General features: G+C 43.6%; 1 protein-coding gene across 1 annotated transcript in view; it reads left to right on the forward strand.

Annotated features, from left to right (window-relative positions):
• KIF26B (kinesin family member 26B) overlaps positions 1–14,101 on the forward strand; it is a 781,172-nt gene that overhangs the window by 759,938 nt on the left and 7,133 nt on the right. The window contains exons 13-14 of the mRNA XM_007949154.1: positions 8,815–9,017; positions 9,710–9,860. Of these exons, the coding sequence (XP_007947345.1) occupies positions 8,815–9,017; positions 9,710–9,860 (354 nt within the window). The remainder of the gene's footprint in view (positions 1–8,814; positions 9,018–9,709; positions 9,861–14,101) is intronic.

The raw sequence follows: 14,101 nt of genomic DNA on the forward strand, positions 1-14,101 counted from the left end.
TCGGAAGGAAGGTTGGGCAATCCTACTTCCGTAGTGATACTGCCTCGGAAACCCAAGGAGGGGTCACTATGAGTCGAGGCCGACTCGACGGCACACAACAACAACAACAAGGCTACATGTTTAAGTGAGATTGCAAAATCTTTAAAAGATGCGTTAGAGGATATCCAGAGAAGGGACATATGATGAAAAGAGTTTTATAAAATAAGGCCAATAGGAAAAGGAAAAAGAAGAATTAAGTTTATTGAATCAAGATAAGAGTATGGAATCTCAGACAAGATTGTTCAATTTTCCTTAATGATTTGAAACACTCTTATAAAGAAGAATAAAACATTTACAACTGTTTAAAGATAAAGCTAGGCAACTTTTGACCCCCAGCAGGTATATATGATATAAAATAAATATGAGTAAATTGTTATTATTTTGGTTTTGACGTAGAATAATACTTTGCATAATATGGTATTACTGTGGGTAATAGAGTATTACTAGGGGTGAACATTTTGAATAGGAAAATTGGGTGAAGGACAGACATATAAGCTATACTTCTGTGACTATTGAATTATTAGCAACAATTGGGAAGAATAAATATTAAAGATCCCAACTGACCATAATTTTATCTACATGGCCATTTTCTAACTTTCTCTCATTCCTAATAAATACGTCCATTCCTGCATGGTGCCCTTTATATAACAGAGTGGATTGTTTCCCGGTTCTTCAACATCTCATAATCATTGGTATGTCTGAGTCCATTATTGTGGCCACTGTGTGTTTTGAGTGCCTTCCAACCGACAGGGCTCATCTTTCAGCACTATGTCGGACAGTATTCTGTTATGATCCATAGGGTTTTTATTGACTCATTTACAGAAGTAGATCAGGCCTGCCTTCCTACTCTAGAAGCTCCATTGAGCCCTGTCAACCATGGGTGACCTTGCTAGTATTTGAAATACCAGTGGTATAGCTTCCAGTATCATAGCAACACACAAGCCACCACAGTATAACAAATTGACAGGTAGTGGAATAAACACATTAAGTTATTGCTGATACAACTGGATTTATGTACCATCTACTCAAAGTACAGTGCTTATTATAGATACCCAGGAGGTGTCTGGAGCTACTTTTTTTTTTTTAACTTGAAAAGTTTAAAAAAAAAAAAAAAAACTTTCAGAAAATGTTTGTATCCAGTGTACATAGCTGTTTGTTAGAAAATGTGCCAAAAAGGAGATCCAAATCACACAGTTGAAATGACGAAAGTGAGCAATGGCCATTGAGCCTAAATTCCAATTCCACTGTGATCTCTTTGCCAAGTTTGAAAATCACTAGATCCTAGCCAGCCACACACGGAATTTTCAAACATCAGAATTAATAGAGTTCTCCTATTATGTGTTATCCACAAAACACCCCCTCCCTCCCAGGGCCCTCCACTGCACAGGCACAGATGGGATATGACTCCATATCTGACTGCATGAGCTTTCTTTTGTCACCAGCCCTGGGACAATCCTGCCAACCTGCCCTGAGGTTGGAAGTCTTGTGGGATTGCCTCACACAACTCAGCTTCAGGTTGCCCAGACATAGTTTCTGTGAGAAAGGGAGAGAAAGATTTCACAGGAAAGGTTCCAGGGTTCTTCCTGGGCAGACCTCTATTGCCAGTGGTCATTTGCTGAGAGTTGACCATCCAGAATAGCAGGTGTGGTTCATGGAACCCTGCTCAAATATCTGTAATTACTTCTCAGAAGGGCTGAAAGCACCATGCTTTGCTCTGTTGTGCATTTGGATCTCTGGTGTGTTCTTATTTTGTTTTAATGAATTCAAGAAACCCAGTGGTCTCTGGCTTAATGAAAATGGGGAGGGAAACAAGCTGCTTACTGGCAGATTTAAGACTTCCAGAGTGTTTCTAAGAGAATCAACCTAAAGACAGATGGGAAAAGTTCAGAATGAGAGAATTTTGTTGAATATACAGGTGGGGAAAAAAAAATGGAAAAGTAATTGACTCCCTAAGACATCAAGGAAGCTCCTTAGAGTAGACCCAGGAGGAGTGAATGGAGGTATTGCCAGTCTTCTGGGGGGAGGTGAGAGCCCCAGAGGGGCACAGGTAAGGAAGTTCAAGTTCTGCCCAGAGGAGACCTGTGTGACCCTGGACATCTGCTCCTTTCTCATCTCCGATTTGGGAAAATTGTACTTGATCAATTAAAGCACTACAACAGGCAGTAATACTAATGTTATCATTCACCTGGGGGATGATGGAGCTCACTTTTTTTTTTTTCACACACATTCATGTTATCTCTCTCTGTCTTTAAATCTTCCAGCCAGCAACTTCCTTCCTACTTTCATTAAGCCAGTGACCACCATGTTTCTTGAATTCCTTCCTTCTCTCTCTCTTTTTCTTTCTCACACACATCTCTGATGTCTCAAAAAAAAAAAAACCTCACTGCCACTGAGTTGATTCCGACTCATTGTGTCCCCCATCAGGTTTCCAAGGCTATAAATCTTTACAGAAGCATATCATCTCATCTTTCTTCCATGGAGTGGCTTCTGGGTTCAAACCACTGACCTTCTGGTGTGCAGCCAGTTGCCTTAATCACTATACCACCAGAGCTCCTTTCTCTGATGTCTAAGGTTCCTTTTAACATTAATACCTCATGCTTTTTGATTCACTGTGTTCCTAGGGTCCAAGTCTTGGATTAGAATGAAGACAGTGGAGAATAGAGAAGAAAGCTGAAGATGGTGGCTTCTTAAGGGTAGGATTTGGAATAGTCAGAGACATATTGCCCAGGAGTGTAGTGTGGCCCAGCAGAAAGCCCAGGTTTCCTGACATCTGACCTAAGTGGCAGCATCTTCACACTCAGTGTATGCATGCCCATCTGGGCTCATGACATTAAACGTGGATGGACATCCTGATATCAGACTTCTCACCTAGGGCCCTTGGTGCTGCCAGGAACAGAGTGAGATGAACTATGATGGTGATCCCTGCTTAATGTGGTGGTCACAATACCTTTGAAAGGGAGGGAAAGAGTGGACTCAGCATTGTGTACAGGGAGGGGCCTGGTTGGAAGTTTCATCAAAGTACTGGGTTTGTCAGGACAAATCTGGGCCATTTTACACAGCAAAGCTATGCAGGCGATTATCAGCACTGGTGTTTTTTTTACACACTTGTCTTCCACATGTCTGGACTGACTGTGGGCTGATGAGCAGGGAGTGATTTAGAAGGAGTGCTGACCCATTGGCCACAGGAAGAGGCTGGTTCAGGATGTGTGGTCTCAAAAACATGGGGCACCACACAGCTCCTACCAGGCTGGGTGCTTCCACCATGGCTTCTTCCTAGCTGATGCTGCCTGGTCCCATAGCTGCCTGGCAGGCAGTGGTCACCAGCAGAGACCAGCTCACCAAAGAGCTGGAAGCTTCAGGTTCCTGGAGTGGCATCTGTTTGCAAGGTAGAGATACTTAAGCATGGAGAAGATTTGGGGAGCTTGATTTACACAGGCCTAGCCTATGGTCATGATGAGCAGCATGTCAGCACCCCTGTCCCCTGTGCCCTTCAGAGCAACGTCAGGGCAATGGTGAGACTCTTTTAGGTCATTATACATTGTTTTCACTAGCCTTGGCCACATTCTACTGCACCCAGTTCTGCTTTCCGCATCAGCATCTGAGTAAGCTAAGTAAGGGTCACAGTACGCCCCTAGTGGGAGCTGCAGCTGAGGGAAGGCAGCTTGGTTTTAGACTTAAGAACTAGAGGATGTTAGTTCATTCATAGAATTTCTTCAGTGGGAACCAAATTCAAGCAACTGAAAAATCAAGGTAGTTGTCCTTAATATGAACTAGAAGCCATGCCTCACCGCCAAACCACAACTAAATCTGCATTAGGTACTTACTTCCTGCCTTGGGAGAAACTGATGTGGTGAGAAATTTCAGAATAGCATGGAAAGGAATTAGATAGCCTTTGGGATATTCCTTTTAGGTACTTGTATCCAGTGAAATGTCATTCTCAGGTCAGGCTTATTTACTTTTCTTTCTGCGTACTTAAGGTGATCCCCATTCCCATCCAGGATGTCCCAGACTGGGTATTGGAGGGAACTAGGGGGTGGCCTTTGCTCCAGATGTTTTCCCATCAGATCATGCCCCATCTGTTCTAGCCAGACTCCAGAATGAACCCAGTGATCACTGCCTCCTGGTACCCTTGTGTAGTCCTCATGTCATACCAAGGTTGGTATATATGTCCAGTAGAATAAGGCAGAAGTGGTAGTATATCACTTTCAGTATTGGGCTATGAAAGAACTTTGGCTTCCATCTTGGGTGCCCTTTCTTACTTGCTCTCTTGGATCACTCACTCTGGGGGAAAGCAGCTACAATGTCATGAGTAGGTCCGCATAGTGATGAACTGAAACCTCCTGCCAGCAGCCATGTTGGTGAGCTTGACAGTAGATCCTTCAGTCCCAGTCAAGAGTTCAGATGACCGCAGCCCCACCTGACAGCTTGACTGAAACCTCATGAGGGAGCCTGAGCAAGCACAACTGCTCAGTTGCTTCCCAGGCTCCTGAACTTCAGAAATGTGTGAGAGAATAGATGTTTGCTATCTTATGCTGCTAGATTTTGGTTTTGTTATATAGCATTAATATAGCATCTCTTGCTATGACTCTCCTCAGTTCCTCCCCTATTTCTTATTCAAACAGATCCTTAGAAGAGTCATCCCAGAAATGCCTGAACAGGTCTGAATTGCCCAAGGCCCAAACCCTGAGATACTTCCATTACATTATTGATTTTAGTCTTCAAAAAAAAAAAAAAAAAACTCACTGCTGTGGGGTCAATTCGACTCATAGTGACCCCTCTTTGGGTTTCCAAGATGGTATCTCTATGGATAGATTGCCCAGTCTTCCTTCTGAGGAGTGGCTGGTGGGTTTTAACCACCAGCCTTCTGGTTAGCAGTCAAATGCCTTAGGCATATGCCACCAGAGCTCCCAGTCTTAGAGGGGCTATTTCATGACCATGTCCTCAGAGTCAGAGTAGATAAGGTGGAGGCCAGTCCCTCTCTTTATTGTCTGAATATACATTTATCAAACCCAGAGAAAGGGTATGACAGAAGCCACTTCAAAATTGTTTGTAGCCTAGGCAGTCTCCAAGGCCATCGTCTTCACCTGAGATGCCATCTCTCCCCTCACTTCTTCATACTCCCTCTTTGTCAGCCAAAAGAACTGAACATTCTCTCTCACCCTTGCTCATCCTTACTCTGCTTCTGGAGACATTTTGCAGATAATCCCATTTTACAGAAGCTAGGACTGAGGCACACAGAGGCAAAGAGGGTTGCTCAAAGTCAACTAGCTTGATCAGACTGATTTTTAAAACAAGCAAACAAACTATTATCTGGTTCATTTCCATTGTAAATGTCTTGGACACTAAGGAGACAACATTTGCTTTTCTCCTGTAGTTGATGTTCTTAGCTTTATAAATAAGTATCTATACTTTGTTGAAATGTAAATATGATTTCTTTGTGTGTGTATGTATGTATGTGTGTGTATTAGATGAAGATCTGGGCTATAAAATGTGAGATTTGATATGAACCCAAGGGAATTTAGAATGCATAGTAACTTTGTAGAGAAGATTAACTCTGCACTTAGAATTCCTCCTTGTCTCCTAGATGACCTTGAGTGAGTGGCCTTCTCTGACTGCCTCTGCCTGGGACTTTTACTTTCCTAACTCCCTAGAATAGTTCGTAAGAATGTAGCCTCAGATCTGGGTCCTCTTATTCTATACCTAACAAGCCTGGTTCTTTTTCTTTCTGAGGTTGTGCTCCTTCAGGCTTTCCTTAGCAGTGACTGGATCTCTTGAAGTTGGAGAAGAGTACAATGTCTTTATTTTCTGGAAGGGTCACAGGCCAAGCAGGTCCCACTGCCTCAATACCCAACCTGCTGGAATGGGACAGGGGAGATCAGGAAAGGAGGGTAGAGAGAAGACTGGAGAAGAGACAGCATTAATTCTTCCAAGATTCTTGCTAGTATGCCTCTAACCAGTGCTCCTGAGTCAAGCAGTACCATTATGAATGGTGCTGTAAGGGTTGGTGCTTCCAGCCACATGAAGCCCATTAACACACACAAGTGTCCCTCTGGTCCTTCAGAGAAGCTGCGTAGGATATTGCACTCTTCAGATTCTGGGGGTTACCTTCTCATAGGGATGCACGTTCTCTCAAATCCTGCTTTGGATGTGGCTCTTCATTCTATTTAAAAACAGATTCAGATCAAGCCCAAACACTAAGTGTTCCTAAGGAAGGATTCAGGCAGACTCCATTGTCTTCAGTCAAACCAAGGAAGGGACCATATATCAATTCAGTGTTAAGTTAGGTTAGGTTCAGCTTCAGGACAGACCTGGTAGAATTAGATCATGTTTCCCAACCATCCTCCTTCCCAGGAAAAAGCAAGTCTCCTGAATGCCCTTTCCCCTAAAAGGAAACTCCCCAGGTGTTGGGGGGAGGGGCCTCAGGAAGTAGCACCAAGACCTAACCTAGCATCTATCTGAGATGACATAAAGACTTGCCTTTTAACAGACCATGCTGCCCTTCCTAAGGTCCCTGGGTATTGCAAACAGTTTACTCCTGTCTACTAACTCAAAAGTTGGAAGTTCAAACACATCGAGCAGTACCTCAGAGAAAAGGATGGACAATCTCTTTCTACAAAGATCACAGCTAAGAAAACCTACCCACTCTGACTCACTTGGCATTGCCATCAGTTAGAATTGACTCGATAGCAACAAGTTTGGTTTTCTTTGTTTGGCTGACCTTTGCAAGGAACCAGGGGCTAGAGAGATACTGCACCCTCCCCTTGGGATCAGTATCAGAGCAATTGGAATGGACACTTGATGGTTTCCCAAAGCAAAAGACAGGTTCCATTTCAGGCACAGATGACATATGAAGCCATGTGTTCAGAAGGCCAGAGTCATGACTCCATGCACTCAGCTGTTGTTATTGTTGTTGTTAAGTGCCGTCGAGTCGTTTCCGACTCATAGCGACCCCATGCACAGCAGAACGAAACACTGCCCGATCCCGCACCAGCCCCACAATCCATGCTATACTCGAGCCCATCATCGCAGCCACTGTATCAATCCATCTCGTTGAAGGCCTCCCCCTCTTTCGTCGACCCTCCACCCTACCAAGCATGACATCCTTCTCCAGGGAATGGTCCCTTCTTACAACATGACCAAAATAGGTGAGACGAAGTCTGGCCATTCTTGCTTCCAAGGAGCATTCTGGCTGCACTTCCTCCAGGACAGATCTGTTAGTTCTTTTTGCAGTCCATGGTACTTTCAGCATTCTTCGCCAGCACCACAACTCAAAAGCATCAACTCTTCTTCGGTCTTCCCTATTCATTGTCCAGCTCTCACATGCATACAAGGCGATTGGAAATATCATGGCTTGTGTCAGGCGCACCTTAGTCCTCAAGGAGATAGCCTTGCTCCTCAGCACTTGAAACAGTTCCTTCGCAGTTGACTTTCCCAATGCTACACGTCGTCTAATGTCCTGACTGCTGCTTCCGTTGGCATCGATTGTAGAACCAAGCAATGTGAATTCCTTGACAACCTCAATCTTCTCTCCATTGATTGTGATGCTGCTCATTGGTCCAGTTGTGAGGATTTTTGTTTTCTTTATGTTGAGATGTAATCCATACTGCAGACTGTATTCTTCAACCTTCATCAGTAGGTGCCTTAAGTCATCCTCACTTTCAGCAAGCAAAGTTGTATCGTCTGCATATCTAGGAGCTCTGGTAGCATAGTGGCTAAGACACTTGCCTGCTAACCAGACGGCTGGCGGTTCAAACCCACCAGCCACTCCTCGGAAGGAAGGTTGGGCAATCCTACTTCCGTAGTGATACTGCCTCGGAAACCCAAGGAGGGGTCGCTATGAGTCGGGGCCGACTCGACGGCACATAACAACAACAACATGCACTCAGCACCCATCACCAAATACCAGAACCGCAGTACATGAATCAGTCCTGCAGGTGATGGCTGCTTATAATCCTCTTCAGAAACTTACCCCTATGGCTGGAAACCAGCATGTTTTCTCTGTGTGAAGTTCCCAAGTTACCTCCCCAAATAGCTTATAAGCTTCTTGAGGACAGGCAATCGAAAGATCTTTATGTCAGTGATCACCTACTATGTGTCAGGTTCTGTGGTTTTTAATGATGCATCCTTTGGGAAAATCATTGTTATCTGACTTTATTTTAATAAGAAAATACTGAGACCTTGGACAAGTTATTCACATTCTTTGTACCTTAGTTTACTCTTCTGTGAGAATTAAATGAGGTACTTATTGTTTATATTAGTAAGGATTAGGTTTTTTTTTTTTGAGTAGCAGAAAACTTCAAGTAACAACATAGGTATTTATTTCTCGTGTGAGTCTCTGAGTAGTGTGACTGGTTAATGCTCTCAGCTGCTAATCAACTTGAACTTGGTGGTTCAAGTTCACAGAGAGACACCTCAGAAGAAAGGCCTGGTGATCTACTTTTAAAAAATCAGCCTATCACTTGAAAATCCTATTGAGTACAGTTCTACTCTTGACACACATGGGGTCACTGAGTTGGAGTCAACTCCACAGCAACTTTTTTGGGGGACGTATGTATATGTCACAGGTGAAAACTGGGAAGTGGTTCTAAAGGTACAGGCAGGGGTTTCTCTGAGCCTCCGGGGGTAAAGATTAAATTCAAGGGATTAAATGCTGAGAGCAGTGGCCAGAGATTAGAGCCTTTCAAATCAAGCTGTCACAGGTCCCAGCATGCTTGTCAATCCTTTCATCAAAGGTTGAAATTCAAGAGATTAACTCTGGGTTTAATCCCCACGTAGGTTCTCAGAGACGAAGGCTCATCCCAGCATTGTCCCTTGATGCCTCCTCCCCTGTGAGAAAACCCACCAATAGCTCCGGAGTGCGCTGGGTAGACGGCCCCCTACGGAGCACTCAGAGGAGCCTCGGGGAACCTTTCGAAATTAAAGTCTATGAAATCGATGATGTGGAGCGGCTACAGCGGCGACGAGGGGGCAACAGCAAGGTGAGGCCACTCGTCCCCCAGCAGGTCCCCAAGGCAGAAGCTGAGCAGGGAGCTGAGGAGGGTGGCTCAGACCCAGGGAGACATCCCTACTGGGCTGCTTATGTGGGAGGGAGGCAGTGACTCCTTCAAGGGCCTCACAGACACTTCAGAGAAGTCCATGGTTTTGTGTGTGAAATGTCTTAAAGATTCAAAGTCAGGGGTGGTAGTCGTATTGAGCACTTTCTGGCTGTGTGTCTTAAGGCTTCAGACCTGAGGCAGAGGAGGGAGGAATGTTTGTCAAGCTTGGAATACCTCCTGTTTAATCCATTGAAGGCAGGCCTGCAATATTCCTACCCTGTGGTTGGGTCGTCAGAGCCAGACCCTCAGGTCCTATCCAAACTTCCCCTGGCAGGCTCCTTTTTCATGTACTATACTCTCTGGTAGCATAGTGGCTAAGACACTTGCCTGCTAACCAGACAGCTGGCGGTTAAACCCACCAGCCACTCCTCGGAAGGAAGGTTGGGCAATCCTACTTCTGTAGTGATACTGCCTCGGAAACCCAAGGAGGGGTCGCTATGAGTCGGGGCCGACTCAACGGCACATAACAACAACAACATACTCATAAGTTGCTTTCTAGAAGAGGTTATGTTGGCTACATTTGAGCAGATGGGGTCATTTTCTTCCTCTTTTCCTACCTTATGTCTGTGTGCCAGGAGGTTGTGTGCTTTAATGCAAAGCTGAAAATCTTGGAGCATCGCCAACAGAGGATTGCTGAAGTCCGGGCCAAGTATGAGTGGCTGATGAAGGAGCTGGAGATGACCAAGCAGTACCTGATGCTGGACCCCAACAAGTGGCTAAGTGAATGTAAGGCCTGAGGTTCTCTCTCATCATGTAACTAGTGTCTCCTGCTAAACAGATTTGGCCCATAACCAGGGTTAGAATAGGCCATTTCTGAATGGTCTTTTCAGAAAGAGCATACCATGACCATAAGAAGGAGACAGTGGCACTGAGTGAACAACCCTACCTACTCCTTCAAGGGCTACGCAGTGGAGGGTGAGAACAGCGAGGGCTGGTGAATATTGCACTTGCAAGATTATTTCTTATGTGTCTCAGTCCAAAGCCCCTGAAAATGAGATTTTTTTCCCCTTCCATGTGGCAGAAGATTGTCCAGACATAAAGGCTGTATTACAAATCAGCTCCTAGACCACAAAATCACACTGCATAGCTAGCTTGAAATAGACAAGAATTTATAGAGCTCTTAATAGGGTAGAATGAGCAATCCTAGACAAGCCTCACAGAGAACCCAGAGAGCAAGAAAAACACTTTTGAGTGAAAAAGTAATGTTCACAGTGTTATTTCCAGTTAATAGCAAGCTCAGGATGACAGTAACCATCTAATAACAATTCAGAACAATTTTGTTCTCTTTGAAAGATGGATTCAATTGTCTCTCATTTATTTGTTCCTAACCATTCCATTTACCTCAAAATAAAGCTCGAATCTTGCCCCAAATATTACTTTGGTATGGGGACCAATGCAGAAAGACTTGGGTCTGTGGAATAAAATCTATTATTGTCAACTACCCCACTCCTCACTTTTCTGTTTTACATGACCCAGTTCTTCTCTCCAGCCCCTTTCTACCTCCCTGTGCCTCCCTTTCCTCAGTGCTTCTTCCCTACACATCCTCTCAGCCTCTCGCCATGACCTGGCCAGGAAGCAGGCAGGAGAGTGCTCTAGGAGGGGCTAGAAGCTGAGGTTCAGGTTCCAAAGAAGCTTTTTTTTTTTTTTCTCCTTCCTTTTAATTAGCTTTATTGAGGTATACTATACATACTCAAATGCATTCATTTTAAATGTACAATTTACTGCATTTTGACATACCCATTTAGCCATAAAACAATCAAAATGAAGAACATTTTTATCATCCCCAAAAATTTTCCTTCTGAAGTGCCACCAGATTTAATTAGGTGGTCTCCAAAGAGGCAGGTTTGAAAAATACTGAGTTTCTGTTTGGGGTAATAAGAAAGTTTTGGAAATGGATAATGGTGAGGGTTACACAACATGATGAATGCAATTAAAGTCATTGAATTGTATACTTAAAATGGTTAAAATGGCAGTTTTTACTAACATAATAAAATTTTTAAAAAGTACTAAGTAGAATCATACTAGATGAAAAAGAAAGTGATAGAATTTGTGCCATTCCTCTTAGTCTGTTTTCTAGTGGATTCTTTTCTATAAGGGTTAGACAGTGACATCTTCCTTGGGTACCTCATTGGGTTTTTGTGAGGATCAAATGAAATAGCATAGGGACAGAGAAGCCTGCATAATGTTTTGTAGCTATGACCACAGTTGCACAGACCTGTTTTTGGACCTTGGCTTTCCTACTTACTGGCTTTGAGACCTTGAGTGAGAAGCTTAAACTCTCTCAGCTTTGGGTTCCTTAAGTGTAAAATGGGAAAAATAATAGTGCCTACTTCATAGATTTGCGAAGATTCATGACTTGACTTAATGTTGGTCAAGTGTGTATCACACTGCCTGGCACATTATGCAAGCACAGTCTCTGGCAGTCATTGATATTACTAATGCTCCACAGTTCAGCTAAGTAGATGTTCTCAACAGGAAGCTTTTCCTTAGTGTCTGCTTGTACCTTGCATGGAGTTCAGTCCTGTATTAGACATTAGGACAAAGACAGAAACCCTTTTTCTGCAGGCTGTTTCATCTGAGGCACTGATGGGCTGGCAAGACATGAAGTACAAATGAGCACTGCCTGTCCACGTGGAGTTCCTGGGTGGTGCAGAGGGTTAACAGGCTCAGCTACTGACTGAGTGGTTGGCAGTTCAAATCCACCCAGAGGAATCTCAGAAGAAAGGCCTGGTGAGCTACTTCTGAAAAAATAAGCCATCGAAGACTCTATGGAGCACTGTTGTTGTTGTTTGTGTGACTCATAGTGACCCCTCCTTGGGTTTCCAAGGCAGTATCACTATGGAAGTAGATTGCCCCATCTTCCTTCTGAGGAGTACAGTTCTATACAAATGGAATCACCATAAGTCGGAGTCAACTCAGTAGCAACTGGTTTATTTATTTATTTTTTACCTGACCACGTACAAACACAGGCATGATTCTGTCTCTCCTACCCAAGGACACTTCTTTCCTTTTTCATGAATCCTCAGGCACTCCAAGATCCCGGGGGCTATTCCTCTTCATTTTCACTAGAATTTTAGTTTTTGAGAGCTGTTTGAAATAACCCAAGGCAGGTTTGAAAATTATCTTTATCATACAAAGTCACATGTTTTCCTAGGATTGGAACAAACTTAAATATCGGTACATATGTGTTTAGAAGCCTCTAGGAAACAATTATTGCCTTCTTCCCTTTGTTCCTCCTGCCCACTCACTACCGCTGAATTGATTCCGACTCATAGTGACCCTGTGGGACAGAGGAGAACTGTCCCACAAGGATTCCAAGGCTATAATCTTTACAAAGGCAGACCTGTCTCATCTTTCTCCCATGGAGGGGCTGGTGGGTTCGAACTGCCAACATTTTGATTAGCAGCCAAGAGCTTTAGTCTTTGTACATGTCAGAAATCAGTGATGTTTTGATCCAGAGAAAGGGAGGGAACAGAAAGCTAGGTTAAAGGGAAATACAGACAGTTTCTTTAAGATGCAAACAAAAGTGAAAAAAATCATTGTGGTGTGTGCTCTCTGTTCCCTGGGGAGGGGCAGCAGGCAGGGACTCGGCATAGAGTACATGTACTGCCAGGGCCTTTTCTGTTTCATGTTTGAATTCTGATATACTAGTTTTGAGGTGGCACAGTAACGTAGTCTGATGTGGTTTAGATGTAGCATTTTGTTTATTTTTTATTTTTGGCTTTTGTTTTCAATGTTAGATGAGGAATCCCCCGTTCCATCCCTAGCTCTAGTCCTTATTAACTGTGTCAACCTGGGCAAGTCACCTCCCTTCTCCAGATCACCATTAAATCATCTGGAAAAAAGAAGTCAGGTTCAATTACAATCCTTTATGTTTCCGTAACACAGTGCAGATTTCATACCACGTTCACATTTGTTAGCTCATTTTTATTTTATTCTTCACAGTAACTCTGCCAGATAAGCAGGATAAGGAACATTACTCTTGTTTTACTGATATGGAAATTGACAAAGTGGGAGTCAAGGGCAAGCTCCTGTTGCAGACTCTAAGGCAATGCTTACCACCTTTGGCCACCCTCCCTGAAACAAGCCCCTGCTTTACCCCTCCACCCAGCCATCACTGGACAAAGTCAGGGACTTGGGGCCAACATGAGCTGACCTCAGATACCTGCTCTTCAGAAGTTGAAGAAAGCAGACTTTTTATTCCAGGTAGGCCTGAACATAAAGGAGGACATCTGGGTCCTAAATCGCAACTTGTTTTCTGAGTTTAAAAAAAAAAAAAAAATCACCATTGAGTCCAGTCCAACTCAGTAAAACTCATCAGTTTTAGTCTGACCGCATATGTGTCAGAATAAAACTGTTTCATAAGTATTTCAGTGGCTGAATATTTGGAAGTAAATCACCAGGCCTTTCTTCCAACATACCTTTGGGTGCACTCCAGCCTCCAGCCTTTTGGTTAGCAACCAAGGGATCAGCTGTTTGCACCACCCAAGGCAACCATCAGTCTGAAGATTAGAGAGGGAATCTGAGTGCTACATCTCAGTCTGTCTTCTGAATTTAAGGAACCCTAATTATTCATTTAGGTTTTTTTTATCTTTATCACATTTCCCAAACAGCCAGTAAGGAAGTGAAAGTGCATTAGGAAGCACCAAGAGACAAGATCGAGTTTCTCAACTGGCTTAGGAGGTAGATTGATGTGCTTTGGAAAGAATAACCATAGGGGTGTGTATTTAATGTACATAGACAAAGGTCTAAATGTTGCTGAAATCAAACGTTGCTGAAAATCCCAGAAAAGAAGGGGATCTCCACCCACCTCAGCTTGAAGGTTTTTGTTTTTGTTTTTGTTTTTAATGGTTAATAAAGAATAATAGGGCTGGGGGCAAGATGGCGGACTAGGCAGAAGGATTGCACAGACCCTCTTCAACAAAGAAAAGGGAAACCAATTAACACAGACACAGAAGATAATCTTG

This window comes from Orycteropus afer, unplaced genomic scaffold, assembly GCF_000298275.1.
Source record: "Orycteropus afer afer isolate SDZICR_OR568_19922 unplaced genomic scaffold, OryAfe1.0 scaffold00239, whole genome shotgun sequence".
Lineage (NCBI taxonomy): Eukaryota > Metazoa > Chordata > Mammalia > Tubulidentata > Orycteropodidae > Orycteropus > Orycteropus afer.